At 42.6% G+C, this 15,881-nt stretch overlaps 1 protein-coding gene across 1 annotated transcript; it reads left to right on the forward strand.

Moving 5' to 3' along the window:
* Nucleotides 1-4,908, forward strand: LOC140550167 (suppressor APC domain-containing protein 1). The gene is made up of 4 exons (XM_072674005.1): nt 1-87; nt 1,172-1,321; nt 3,340-3,495; nt 4,640-4,908. Exons 1-4 carry the CDS (start codon nt 1-3, stop codon nt 4,727-4,729), a joined length of 483 nt encoding a protein of 160 aa, XP_072530106.1. The 3' UTR covers nt 4,730-4,908.
* Nucleotides 4,909-15,881: the final 10,973 nt, after the last annotated feature.

Consider the following 15,881-nt stretch of genomic DNA (forward strand, 5'->3'; position numbering starts at 1 on the left):
ATGGCGTGTGATGGCTCCTACACTGTGGTTATCGTCCCCCTACAGAACAGTCTGTACAGCCTGGACGCGCTGCGGTTCTTCCATTGGGTGAGACGCTGGGTTTACTGTGTGTGTGTGTGTGTGTGTGTGTGTGAGATATAGTGCATATGAGTAAGGCAGAGTGTATTCAAAACTGAAGAAGTTGGTGATTGCCCGTTGTAAGTATGCTCTGATTTAGTGGGTTTTTGGTCTGTAGTCTAAGTGCAGGGAAACTCTACAGGGTACCGTATGATAGGAAAGTGGCTGAGGTTGATATAAGGTTATTACATTTTTGGCTATTTCTGGAATATGTCAGTTAAGTCTGTCCTAAAACCACTGAAAAACTCAGAATCTGCTCCAGGGAGTTCATTCATTTGTGACCATCATGCCCATTCATGCCCACAAGCCTTCAAATGGGTTCCTCAACGATCCAATGAAGATATACAACCATGACAGCTCAAAGAACCGGTCTTTCTCTGGTCATGCAGTTCTTGTCTATGCAAACAATGGTTCTGTATACACTATATGTACAAATGTTTGTAGACACCCCCTCTAATGAATGCATTCAGCTGCTTCAGAATGTAGAGAAATATGAATAGGATCTCGGATAAACAGCAACCTATTGGCACCATGCTGCCCTAATGCCAGGCGTGGGCTAGAGGGGTATATACAGTATAAAGCCCCCCAGCATTGAGGAGCTGTGGAGCAGTGGAAGAACTGTGTTCTCTGGAATGCTGGTTTGTACCCCATCCAGTACTTTTGGGATGAGTTGGGAATGATGAGATAGGATGGTGATCATCATCCAACATCCTGACCTCACTAACGCTCTTGCCACTGAATACAATCAAATCCTCACAGCAATGTTGCTTCCTAAATCTAGTAGAAATCCCTATTCTGTATTCCCTATCCTGGAGAGTAGAGACAGTTACTCCAACAAAAACAGGAGAAACTCTTTTTAATAGCCTTGATTTCAGAAGAAACAATGAATGATGTGAATGGATGAAGGTGTCCCAATACTTTTGTCCATATAATGTAGCATCAAAATGTTTGTAATATTACACTATTGTAACAAGTCAAAGAACCCTGTTTTCTAGGGGGCTCCAAGTGGTCCTGCAGACTAAGAACCCATTGGGTTTTGGTGTTTCTCTGCCAGCTAAAGCGACTGAGGGCTCTGGAGCGGGAGAAGGACAGCCTATGGATGGGCCTGCAGGTTCTGGAACAGACTCGGCTCTGGTATCAGCATCAGCTGGAGACCGTCTCAGACAGGCATACCAGGATTGGCACAAGAGACCAAGATGAGGAGGTTGGTTCTCTACAGTTACTGTTATTAGAAACTTCAAGCCAAGCCAAACATCCTATATACTCACTTATCCCACTTACCCTAGTTAGGGTCCAAATATGTCCAAAAGTTTGTAGACACCCGATCTATCAGAGCTTGTTTTAAATTCACAGGAAATAATATGGAGTTTGTCCACATTGCTGTATTTGCAGCCTCTACTCTTCTGCAAAAAGGCCTTACGCTTGATTTTGGAACATGGCTGTGAGGGTTTGATGGCATTCGGCCATGAGAGTATTCGTGAGGTCAGGTCCTGATAATGGATGAGATCAGAAATGCCACTCAGGCTTGTCCCAGAGGTATTGGCTGGCCAGGCCTGTCCCGGACGGCACTGGGCATGGTGACTTTAGACTGGTGCGTGGTTGCTCCAGAGCCTCCAGAGCCTGTGCCAGGAATCGGTGCACCTTAGTAACTTAATTCGCTCATTAAAAGTAGTGTCCAGATACTTTTGCATCTATATTGTACTTGGGATCTAGTTTGCTACTTCAAGTTCACACTGTAGCTTTAAGCTAACAGGGCTATGCTAGTAACGGGAGGTTAAAAATAATACTGTGTGTCCTGCCCTTTGATTTAATAAGACACCTGTCGTAAGTTACACCTGGATTGCAGCATTTCTCCGTGAACACATCTTGGATCACACCTGTGTTTATGCTGGATGCTAAGCAACCACACTGACGCTGTATTGCGTGTGTGAATCTGGGTGGTATCATTGTCATAAAAAGGAGTATCGTCGCTCTCACGCAGGAACCTCGTATCTTCAAAAGGACAACTCTACCGGAGAATTAAATTATGTCCAAAAGTAAAAAACAATAGTTATATATATGGACACACTACGTGGACAAAAGTATTGGGACACCTGCTCATTCACTGTTTCTTCCAAAGTCAAGGGTATTAAAATGAGTCTCTTGCTTTTGCTGGAGTAACTGAAGAAGGCTTCCTACTAGATTCTGGAGGAGAACTGCTGTGAGGATTTGATTGCGTTCGGTGCCAAGAGCTATACTCAGGTCAGGATGCTAAATGATGATCAATACTCTATCTCGTCCCCAAGTCACCCAACTCATTCCAAAAGTACTGGATGGGGCTCCACCATCCATCATTCCAGAGAACACAGTTCTTCCACTGCTCCACAGCTCAATACTGGGGGCTTTATTACCCTCTATAGCCCACGCCTGGCATTAGGCAGCATGGTGCCAATAGGTTCATGATGTTTATCTGCTCCAGAGAGTCCTATTCTATTGCCAGTGCTTCTTCTCTACAGGGACTAGACAAGCTGTGTGCATTCCGTAAAAGGGGTGTCCACAAACATTTGGACATATATTGTAACACTGATGAAGTTAGAATAGATCTTTTTGGCTGCAGTGAGCAAAGAACATCTCTCCAACTGTTAAGCATGAAGGTGGGTCAGTCATGCTTAGGGCTTGTATTGCAGCCAGTGTTCGAGGAACATTTCACAGGTCGGTATTTTGACCAAGGTGCCCCAAAACTTCTAAAACTTACCAAATAACTGACCAATAAATGTTAGAGCTATTCTTATTTTTTTTTCTTTTGCATTTAACTGACATTTATTTATTTATAAATAAATAAATAATTAAATGAATATTCAGAATTTGAATATTTTTAGATTTTTTTTAAAAATGGAGAATTCTAGAAATATTAAAATTCAGAATATTCATTTTATTATTTATTTATTTATTTAGATCTATTCTTAGATTTATTTTTTATTTATTTTGCATTTAACTGACATTTATGTATTTATTTATAAATAAATAAATAATAAAATGAATATTCAGAATTTTTTTTAAATGGAGAATTCTAGAAATATTCAAATTCTGAATATTCATTTTATTATCGCTTCTTTTGTGCTGATAAAGTGAATTTTTAATAATTTTGGAATCATCTATGGCTTCATTCTTCAAGTTTCCCATGTCCTACTTATTATTTCAGCCTTCACCCTGTATATGTGTGTGTGTGGGGTGTATGTGTAGGAGGGCTGGTCGCGTGCTCTTCGTTCCCGGGTGCAGCGTGTGAATGGCAGTCTGGGCAGTCTGCTGAATGATGCGGGTGTGTGGAGTAGTTTTGCTCCTGATGAGAGAGGGGGCTCAGACTGGGATCTCCGCTGGAACAATGCCACACTCACACAGGTGAGGACACACAGCATACTAGACACTGCAGGACATACCCCCACTGACCAGAAGCTCAGCAGAGCTTTGGGAATTAGGTGTACTGAGCTTTAAGTAAAACGTCCAGACTCAAAGAAGACTACGGATCCTTTCCGGCCTTGACGGGCCATCGCTACATGCAGCAGTTATCAGCTCTGTCCTTGGAGTTCCACTGCCCTGTATGTTGCTCAGCAGGAGGATCGCGAGGATCGATTCCTGGCTCATGCTGCTTCGTCATCAGCAGCCGGAGCCTGAGAAGGCACAACTGGCCATGCTCTCTCCGGGTGGGTAGGTGGTGCTCTCTCCCCTCATTACTCCCACTGTCATGCTGGCTGGCACAGGCTGGTGCAGTCTGTTGGCTGATGTATCAGAGCTAGGGAGTCGTGAATTTCCTCCGAGCAGGCTGCATTGGCAGCATTTGGAAAAGAGGTGGAGACATCACATGTTTTAGAGGAGACATGTGCTTGTCCTCATTCTCCTGAGATCGGGAGCGATGGGGGAGTCCTAGTGAGTGGCTACATGAGTGGCCTCACCCCACAACTTGTAACCTGCTGCTAATGTCTTGGTCCCACAGGATACCTTGTCCCAGAGGGACTCACCCTGCCCACTGCAGCCTCAGCTTTCTGTTCTTGGCTGAAAAAAGAGGAACCTGGCTTAGCCTTCTGCTCGCCACAATAGTACAGAGTGGTTGTCTGGGTTACTGTAGCCTTTCTGTCAGCTCCAACCAGTCTCTGCTGACCTCTCATCGTCAAGGTGTTTCTTTCTCACCGTCTCTCACCATCTCCATGATTTTATACACACATGTGCTCTAGGGGGAAGTGAGCACACACGCACCCGGAGCAGCGGGCAGCCAATCTTCAGCGCCCGGGGAGCAGCTAAGGGGTTAAGTGCCTTACTCAAGGGCACTTCAGCCATGGATTGAGGGAGGAGACAGCCTCCAACCCCTCATCCCATATTCTTACCTACCTGCTGGTAGGATTCAAACCAGTGACCTTCTGGTCTCAAGCCCACTTCTCTAACCATTAGACTGCCTCTAGGATCTCAGTTTCTAATACAGTGCTTGGTGATTGGATATTGATATGGTCCTAATGTGTGTGTGATACCTCGTCTCTGTTTTCACATGCAGGAGGTGAGCAAAAGGAATCGTCAGATCTCGCTGTTGGAGCTTCAGAAAGAGAGTCTTACTCCAGATCCCTGTGACATGTACTATGTCTGACTGAGACGTTCCAATACACACACACACACACACACACTGACATATCAATATTCCATCAGTACTCCATACTGTAATTTATCTAAAGCCTGAGATTCCACTTAAAAGTCTTACTTTGATTTACACTATATGTCCAAAAGTATATGGACACTCCTTCAAATGAATGCTTTCAACTACTTTGAATGGGTGCAAGTTGCACATGCAGCTTGCCTAGTCCCTAGAGAAGTACTGCCAGTAGAATAGGACTCTTCCCTGGCCAGCAGACGGGTTAACATTTTAAATACCCTTGATTTCTGAAGAAACAATGAATGAACAAGTGTCCAAATACTTTTGTCTGTATTGTGTACAGGCACATAATAGGATTCTAGCCTGTTCCCACTAGCTAGTGGACAGCGATGCACTTCTGTATAAGAGATTGTGCCAGAAATGTAAATGTAAATGTACAATTCTACTGATCCTGAATGTGCAAATGCACGTAAACATGCAGGGGCCACAGGTTTGCATATAAACAAAATATAGGAACTTTTTTTGTAAATATGTTTTAAAAACTGTACATAAGAGGGATTTATCATATTGTAATATTATAGTTGGACTTGTTGGGGACTTGGTATCACTTTAGCACAAATGTGATACTTTTTGGAAGCTTCCTTACCTTACTACACTAAGAAACGACATGCTAAAGCTCTTAGTTGAGTCTGTGGACGCTGCAGCTGTACAGAAGTAGACAGACGAAGAAGGCCCACGTGGGGCCTAAAAACTTAGGCTGCAACTGATCAGTTCACCACTAGAGAGCAGTAGAGGACAACATGAAAAAAAGCTGTAATGCCATGCCATTTGGAGTAGGTTGGCATAACTATGTACAGTGTGGGCCTACATTTTGCTATGTCCATACACACTGCTGCAAAACTCCACCGATTAAAGAGTGTATCACTGTTTACATTGTGACGATCATTTATGAGCACATACTACCCTATTTCCTGCAAGAACCAACTGTACTGTTGCAATACAGTATAAACATTTATATTTGTGCTTGTGTGTGTTTTTAACTACAGTACTTTTTATCTGGGCTGCTATTGTTATATAAACCAGCCAAAACATTAATAATTAACATTAATAAACGCCTAATATTGTGCATGCCCCCCTCGTGCCGCCAAAACAGATCTGACCCATCATAGCATGGACTCCACGAGACCTCTGAAGGCGTCCTGCTGTGGTATCTGTGGCACCAAGACTAACTAACGTTAGCAGCAGATTTTAATACGTCCTGTAAGTTGTGAGGTGGGCGGAGCCTCCATCGGTTCTGCGGTTCTCCCGCTGGTAAAACAGAGCGTTTCAGTGAGAGTTTTATAAAGGGTCAGATATTATGGTCTGATTTCAGGTTCCACTATAAAATAGCTCCACACTGCAGAACCTCAACTCCTTTATTTACCTTCTGAGAACGTCCGCACTGCTGCTGCAGCCGGCTGGGCGATAATGTCCATTAATAAAGCATTGAGGACACCAGAGGGCACCAAAACAAAGATTCGGAACTGGATCAGGATTAAAATAGCCCATACCCGATCCAACAAAATATGCCTGGATTGGCCCTGATCCTAAACCACTGGATTGAATCAGGACATCCCTAGTATGTACAGTCCACTGCATACCAGGAACACCTCACAACACCTGCCTGATCTGTTCTGACCCGGTCGTCTAGAACATCACAGTTTGGTTCTTGTCAAAGTGACAAGATACTCAGATACTTAAGCTTGATTATTTTTCCTGCTTTTCAAGAACACCTTCAAGAACTGACTGACTAATATGTTAAGATCCCACCTCTTGACAGATGCCAGATAATGTAACCAGATAATCAATCATGTCAGTGGTTTTAATGTTATGGCTGACTGGTGTATGGTTAGAAAAGGTGTGAATGTCACATCCATAAACACAGTAAAATGAACAAACCATTTATCCTACAGCAGTTTAGCCTGCCTTTTCATACTGAAGGAGTGACGAGGAGGGTTGTCTGGTTAAGGCCATGTGGTTTGGCCACAACTATACAATGACAGCCCATCCTTACATGTTTTTACAGAGCTTTTCAGGTCCAGTTAGGTGAGTTAGTTCAGAAAAAGAGCAGAACTGTGAATCACAGTTCTGGAACAAAGTTCCAGCAGTGGAGCTTCTGGTGTATTCTGGGCTTTTCCTGCACTGCCCACTTCTCATTTGTGTTTGCTGACGGAGGGAAGCCTGTCACAACACGCTACAGTTCCTACCCTGGTGGTCCCCCATTGATCTCAGTGCAGTTGATAAGAACTATCTTCACATCACATCTTGTGAGCACACACACACACACTTTCCTCTGTAAAAAACATAAACACACTTAGGCTAGCGATGGCCTGTGGCACTGCCATTCTTGTGCAGATACACTGAGACTAAACATGACTTCACCCTGCAGCATGTGGCTACAAGCTGCCGAGACAAAGTCACAGCTCATCAGTGGTAAAGCTCCAGTCAGGGAACATGCACCTTTAAATGGAGCCCTGCGGGGCTTATTAGGAACGACTTGTACCTAAGAGGCCGTATTATTAGAAACATCCACCACCTTTGTAGGTTTAGATGGTTCTCCTGTTGCTGCTGTTCTCAACACAACAGTGACACCAACATGGTGGAGGTCAATGTCACTGCTGGGAGGAGAACAACAACAAAATCCATCCAAATGTTTGTGGACACCCTTTCTACCCCTTTAGCTTGCACCTATCTTGTCTAGCCCCTGTAGAGAAGCACTGCCAATAGAATAGGACTCTCTGGAGCAGATAAACAGCATGAACCTATTGGCACCATGCTGCTGCCTAATGCCAGGCGTGGGCTATAGAGGGGTATAAAGCCCCCCAGCATTAAAGCTGTGAAAGAACTGTCTTCTGTGGAATGATGGATGGTGGAGCTTCAAACAATACTTTTGGGATGCGTTGGGGGGTTAAGGATGAGGTGGGGTGGAGATCATCATCCAACATTCTGACCTCACTAACGCTCTTGTCGCTGAATGCAATCAAATCCTCACAGAATTGCTCCTCCAAAATCTAGTAGAAAGCCTCTTCTCGGTACAGTAGAGACAGTTACTCCAACAAAATCAGGAGAAACTCTTTTAATACCCTTGATTTCAGAATATACGATGAATGAGCAGATGTCTCAATACTTTTGTCCATGTAGTGTATCTGCTGAACTGGCATATGGATCCCCACTAGGGTCAGTGATGGGACCAGGAGAGGTCAAAACCTGGGCCCCATCTGGGTTGCACACTGCATTTGGGGCCTAGATGGGACCAATGTGAGATTAAGGTGGGCAGTAATGATGGGGCCTATTTGGGAAGCCTCAACTAGGTCCCACTCAGAGCCTATGCCCACCTGAGTGTGTTGGCTGGGATATCTCCCTGTCCACCTTACCTTCTCTTATAGTATGAATCGGGACACCACTACCTGAAGGTCATTCATTTAAGTTCTGGTAAAATTGAAGCGTCAGTTAGAAGCATAGTCCCATCTTTTCCATTGGTGTGAAATCCCTGTCTACCTTTAAATGTCCCATAGGGAAGTGCCACTATGTCCTTTTGGTGTGACTGTGTGAGACTTAGGACTTAAATCTTTTAACTGGAGACCAAGGTCAAGTTCTTCAACACTTTATACACTTCAGTCGACTAATAATAAAATAGACTGGACACAGAATCAATGACCACATTTTCTAACAGCCTTATTTGATTAGTAATAGCACAGCGATGACCCAAAGTGCCTAAAAGGACTTTTATTATAGAAACTTTGCCTTGAACTGTACATATAGTGAACAGAACTGTAATGCTCCTTTGAAACCTGAACAAATTGATTTGGGATCAGGGCAGAATCAGGTATTTCTTAATAGATCAAGTATCTGCTTCTAAAGCCTGATCCGCTGCCGATCCTTGGTTTTGTTGTAGCAGATCGCCATCAGACGCCCTTTAGGAGCCATTTCTCAGCATTCTCAGCTGCTTCCTGCAGCAGTGAGGACCTCTGAAACTACCCTAAACATTCCTCATATGTGACCTTACTACAGTGAACAAATGAAAAAATAGCATTATTTGAACTGGTAAGCATGGCCACGCTAGCAGTTACTCAAACTTTCCGTTCCACCTTAAATGATGCAGCTGTTGAAATGTACACAGTAATAACTGCTACTATTTAAGATGGAATGGAGAGTTAGCATTAGAGGCCTTGTTTTGGCACATCTACACACACTAGAGAAGCTAATCATAGTTCATTAATTCTTACCCATGAGTAATCGACTAACATCAACAGCTATCAGTTCAAAGCACGTACCTCTATCTATCTATCTATCTATATATATATATATATATATATATATATATATATACGCAAATAGATTTCACAGCAGTGTTTTAATTTATTATTAAAATATTGTGAGTGAGAGTATTGAGAGTGAGATATTAAACACACTATTATATTAAAAACAATATTATTAAAAACAGTAATAAAATAATCGCTACTTAATAAAATGACTTAAGTCTGATTATTATATAAGAAAAAAGTATATATACACACACGCACATATATATATTACATTTTATATTGTTAATTTTAATTGTGTTTTTATTTTTTATATGTATATATATTTAATTTAATTTTATATATAATATATATATATATTATATATATAATATTATATATATATATTATAATATATATAATATTATATTTATATATATATATATATATTTTATTATTATTTTTTATATTTCATTTTATTATATATATATATATATAAAATATATGATAAAATGTTTCGATTTTCCTGGTATTTACTAGTGTTAGCTAATTGACAGCACGTCTTACTTACATTGTGGGGCTGTATTATTTACAGAAACACTAAAATCAGATCAGATCAGATCAATATCAGACGACAGTCAGCATTAGGGCACTCGGATCGGAACTAGATTTGGACATCCCTACAAATTAGCCTAGACTTTAGAATGTCCCCCTATTTTAACGTGTTACCAAAAAATAACCAAGAGCCACTCAGCATCCCTGCATGTACAAATGCACTCCATTGCCCAACAGTCCCTATAGCCACCCATTCAGCCGGCTGCAAATTAGCCCACCTTTTCACACTGAAGTGACAGCAGAGTGCAGCACAGTGACTGGAGCAAGGAGAATGATTGAACTTTGCTCTGCTCCTGGCTGTCGGGAAGGACATCATTACAGCCTTTCAAAGGATCCGCACATCTGAAGGGGGACGTGAACAAAGCGTCCTGCACATAAAAGTAACCAACATGGCCTGTTTATTATCAAGGGATTATTCCAAGAATTCCGTCTGCTATACTTCGTTTACTATACACCGATCAGCCACATTACATACATTAGTACCACTGATTATCTGTCCATGGGTGGATCTACATATTAGGCAGCAGGTAAACAGTGATCAGGTCTTGAAGATGATGTTCAGAAGAAATGGACGAGCATAGGAATCTGAGACACTTTGACAAGAAGAACCAAACTGTGAGGTTCTAGACAATGACTGGATCATCAGAACATCTCCAAAACATCAGGCATCAGGTCTTGTGGGTTTTTTTGGTATGCAGTATCTACTAAAAGTGCTCCAAGGAAGGACAACCGGTGAACCAGTGACAGGGTCATGGGCACCTAAGGCTCACTGATGCTCATGGAGGCCCCGCCCACCTCACACTTACAGGACTTCTTAAAGGATCTGCTGCTAATGCTAGTTAGTTCTTGGTGCCACAGATACCACAGCAGGACGCCATCAGAGGTCTTGTGGAGTCCATGCCTCGAATGGTCAGATCTGTTGTGGTGGCACAAAGGGGATCTACTCAATATTAGGCAGCTGGTGCTAATGTTATGGCTGATTGGCGTATAAATACAATCCAACGAACACGAGGCCTTTAAACATTGATACGAGAGAAAGAGCAAACAGCATTCAGCCAGAGTTACGGCCTGCAGTAGCTCTGGTGATGAACGTCTTTGCGCTCATTGTTTATTAATCCACTTCATCCATTTGCATAAATGATTGTAAGTCGTGTGATTGCAAATGAGATACACAATTATTTCTTGTGATCTTATTTGCAGGGCGTTAATTACCCTTGATTTAATTTCGCCACAAATTAAAGACATTTTCATTTCCTATTATTCTTTTTCATTCATGAGCATTCGTTCTGCTGTGGCTCCAGCGTCGAACCCACCGTTTGACATAATTGCTGTTTACTCTATTACTGTTTATCATGAGCAGACTGAATTTTATGGATGTTCTTAATATACAGCGAGCGGCATGTACCCAACTAAGAGTCTTTCAGTTCTTGGTTGGGGGATTTTTGGCCCGTCTTGCAGACACTGTACTTTTAGAGGCCTTTCCAATGATTTTTGATGATGAAGCAATGGCAAAACCTTCAGCTTTTAGTTAATTGTCATTGATTTTGAGGTGCGTTTGGGACCAGTATCCTGCTGTTGAAGCTCTTCAGCTTTTTAAAAGATGGTGTGATGTCTACTTCTAGAATTTGCTCGTTTTACTGGATCCATTCTCCCCTCTACCATTGAAACGCTTACAGTGCCACTGGCTGCAACACAACCTAAACCACCATCGATCCATCCACCACCGTCAAAGGTTCAGTTCCTAGAGAGCATCCCATCTTTTCATTAAGTTCTGCACCCTTTTTTTCAGACATATCGTTGCTCATTGCATCCAGAAAGTTAAATGCATTAAATGCATCACTTCACAGGACTTCTTGAACACTTGTGAATTTGGATGGGTGGTGAGAATACTATACTGGACAGGTTTGCTTCTAAAGACTTATGTTGGTCATGTTGATGCAGCAGTCGCTGCACAGTAGAACAGTGCACCACCAGTCCAGAGTCTAAATCTTCCGGAAGGTATTTTGCAGTCAATCAGGAGCTTTGATTTACCTTTCTACCTTCTTAAAAGGACAAGATCTTAGATAAACCTGTGGAGGAACTCCAAGAAGGTGCTTTAAGGAACCTTCAAGAAAAGGCTTGCAAAGTGCCTTTGTAAAAATCGCTAAAGTTTAAAGAAGATCCTCATCGTTGGATCCAAATACAGTAGCCCACAGGTCCTCTAGGAATCTTACTTAAAAGGAGTTCTGTAAAGAACAAGATTTCATAGCGAGAAATCCCAAAAGTTCTGACAGCTACTTCTGAGAGCATTGATGAAGGTTGGAGTTCTTGAAGGAACCTAGAGGTTCTTGAAGGAATTACTGTGTAGCAATTCTTTTAGCAGTTCTCTCTGGAAGTTTTCTTGCCTTTGAAGACCTCAACTTGACCGCTACCATTACTGCTAACAGTCATTTCTTAAATACATTATGATCTAAAGAAATGACCTTCTTACAGTCGTCTCCTGATCTGTGGGCCTCAGTTATTTTAATGTATAGAGTGCTAGGCAGCTGCTTAGAAGAGCTCATGACTGCTGATTGATTGTTGGGACAAGGTGTGAGGAGAGTATGAGGTAGTAGTATGTCATATAGAGAGATGTATAGTAAGGAAGTAGAAGTACTCCACTACTGTACTTAAGTACTAAAGGACTGAATCTGTATCTACTGGAGGATTATTATTCTCCTACTTCCACTTTTACTTTACTTCACTGCATATTCTGGATAAGTTTAATACTTTTACTCCGTTACATTGTTTACATGCTGCATCGTTACTCATTACATTTAAAATAAAAACGCTACAAATAATTTTAAACCCACATTTTCACCTCTAGAGCACTAGATGGCGCTGTCACCGGGTTCGATTAAGCCGCCTCAACACTGGTCAGACCAGGCGATGGAGCCGTGAGCGAGCATGCTGCCGTTCTTCCTCTCTCTCACTCCGCTGCTGCAGTGAGGACACTAACACTAGAGCTCTGTTAGTTTATCTCCAGATGAAAGAAGAAGAAGAACCACCAGAAGAACCTCCTCCATCTTCACCTCCTGCAAATACTCGTATGTGCCGAACGGCCTAAGATCTTTCAGCGGTAGTTGAGTTTACAGAGAGTGAAGCTCAGGGGTTTGAGCTGCTCTCCTCTCTGGTTTTACAGATGAAGCTCTTGTATGTGGCGGGTCGAGTCAGGTCTGCTCAGCTCTCTCTCTCTTTTGGGCGAGAGAGTTTGTTTAGAGAGTGAACTGAAGACTCGTGTTCATGAGCTCTGTCTTCTACAGTCCTGTCCTTCTCCAACAGCCAGAGGAACTGAGACAGGCCTTAAGTCTGAGCATCTGAAATCAGATAAACACTGATACCCAAACTTTTGACTGCTTTCTGTAAGAACTACAGAACAGTACTGTACTTTTACTTTCAGTACTTAAGTAGTGAATTTTAGAATACTAAACTACTTGTAGTACTTAAGTACCAAAAGTTTGAGTACTTTAGTACTTCTACTTCAGTACGGAGCTTAAAGACACTTCTACTTCTACTAAAGTCACGTCTTTGATAGAGCACCTGTACTTTTACTCAAGTCTCAGTCTCTAGTACTTCATTCATCTCTGGTAGTATAGATATAAGTGTGAAAGCTGAGTACACTCACATTCTCAGAACCGGTCGGTTTTTGAGTATGGTCACGATGGACACTATTATCTCACAACCTGCAGTGATAGCTGTTGGTATAGGAACACTTTAGTTCCTGTTAGTACGAAATGGGTTAGTGTGCTCATATACCTGCCAGTCCTGCACTATTGAGATTAGCATATGGCCGATACCATATGCAATTGGGACACAGCCTAGAGTATTTATCAGGCTTCTGCTCACCTAACTATTCACACTAACAGCGATTCTGGCCGCTTGCATGCTACTGTAAGTATCTGGGTGTCTATAGTGCTCTTTGCTCTGTGAAAAAGACCCCCTGATTTATTGATGTCTCTTTCAGTTTGCAGTTGAAAACTGCCTCACCTTGTAGCTCTCATGCATGCGTGGTGTTCCATGAATTTACTCTGCGAAAAGAAACCACGGTTATAGATCTGCTACTGAGGAATTCGGAGGCTGATAAACATCTTTGCGGGTGCGTATAGGCATCCTAATGCAGGCTTTAATGTGCGTAACTCCCGGCAGCCTGCCACTGAACCATCAAGGCCAGGGTACCAGCAACTTAGGCTAATTACCGCCTCTTATTCGCAAGGACGCCGTAAACACCTTTTGTTGGACCTGTCATGCTCCTGTGATGGTGAAAATCGTTCTTCCGTCTCTCTACGGTTCACTTGGCCTGCACTCTGCTGGTGCACCCTCCTCTCCTCCCATGATCCCCCAGTCGGCCTGGGTGTTTAGCGGATTGGGTGTTAAGATTGGCAATAGGAAATGCAAACCACTTCCATGCAGGTTTGCTAAAGCGTGAAGGATAAATAGGGAATGGGCTTGTTTTTTTTTTGTTTCACCACTTCCTCTCCATGCTTAATAATAAGCATTTCAGGAGCTATTAACCAGGCCCTTCTTTGAAGAGCACTTACTGGAGAATGAGGAAGAGATGGTGAATGTGATACAGGCTGATCAAAAATGTTGCAGAGAAGGTCTACTGCCAGATCTTTGCTTTAATCAAAATGTTGCACCTAGCTACGAAAGATGCTTGAATGATGCCCCTATATCACACTGAAATCCCAGACCGACACATCCCAGGGTGTATTTTGGGTCATGCACTATGCTGGTATGGCAATACTAGAAGTTTGACTATCAAAATGGATTTATCTTAATACTTAATCTCCAAGGCTGAGGCCTTTAAATCGTGGAGTTTGTTTATTCGTGAGTTTGCTTCGGTACGTTCAGCTTATTTAGATTTATGATCCGTCCAAACTCACTGACACACATTAATCAGTGAGTTGACAACATCTCTAACGTAAAGTTGCATCATCCAAAGTTCCTGAAGGTCACTGGAGGCTAAAAAAAACAACCCGCCCCCCAAAAAACCCACAAAAACACTCAACCCTGTTATTTACAACCCCGTAACGCTGTTTTTTTTTAATAGTTTGGACAGTCTGCTGTTGCAATACTAATCATTTTTTAGTAGTTAAGTTACTAAACCTCCCATTTTCCTTCTTATTTTTGCATTTTCACACCTACAGTTGGTCCGCTCTGGTCCGAATCAGTTAGCGAGTTTGTAAACTTGGAGCGTTTCCTCCTTTGTTTGGTTTGTTTTCACACAGGGAAAAATCCAAACTCACCAAATTGTGTCTAGACGAACCATGTGAGAACGCTCCCTCTGCTTATTGGTCAGGCCTGTCTGGGCCAGGGTCCTGTGTTCTGGACTAGTGCTGTAGATTTCTGTGCAGTTTAATGAGCTGGCGTCTGCTCATTGCTGTGGTAAGTATTGTATCTGGGCCGTGTGCAGGGTTAGCACCTGGCTACGGGAGCCGTTTAGCTCAAACTTGCGGAGTACTCCTGAAAGTTGGGTCGGCTGGAGGTCACTCCACAAACTAGCCGCTCCAGGGTCTGTTTGGGACCGGACTGAGACTTGAGTTTTGATCTGCATCCAAGTGTGATTACCGGATTCACACCTGCCCAAACGAATCACGCCAAGGGTGAAAACCGTCTGATTTAACTGGACTAAAAAGTGCGGGTGTGAAAATACCCTTAGAAACGTCAATAACCCTTGTACTGGAACGTTCACTTATGGCTGCAATGACGCTTGGATTGCTCAGTGCTCAGGTACCCTGTGCCAGTACAGGAAACGAAATTGCATTGATCTTTTCCTTTAAGACTGAGCTGCCATATATTAGTGGTGTTAGATCGGGTCAGGATTAGGAACACACATAGATAGATAACTGCCAATATTTCCTAGCACACCTGCTCCCAGGAATGGAGTAGCCTATTCTCTGAGAACTGACTGTACAGCGCAAACTTCTTGAGTACACCTGATAGTTGGGTCGCATTGAGGTCAGATCACGCTCTCAGAAAGAAAAAGCTCCAGGGTTTGTTTGGGACCGGACTGAGACCACCTCTTCTTCGGGGTCTGAGTGCATCCGAGTGCAATTACTGTATTCACACCTGCCCAAACACCTGCTCCCAGGAATAGAGTGGCCTACATCATATATAACTGACTGTACAGCTGGAACTTCTACACAAGTAAAGAAAAATTTTAATAGCTTCACATATGTACAAAAACACCCAAGAACATGATGCAGTAGAAGACTCTGGTGTTCCTGACATTAATA

This window comes from Salminus brasiliensis, chromosome 2 (assembly GCF_030463535.1).
Source record: "Salminus brasiliensis chromosome 2, fSalBra1.hap2, whole genome shotgun sequence".
In the NCBI taxonomy this organism is placed as follows: domain Eukaryota; kingdom Metazoa; phylum Chordata; class Actinopteri; order Characiformes; family Bryconidae; genus Salminus; species Salminus brasiliensis.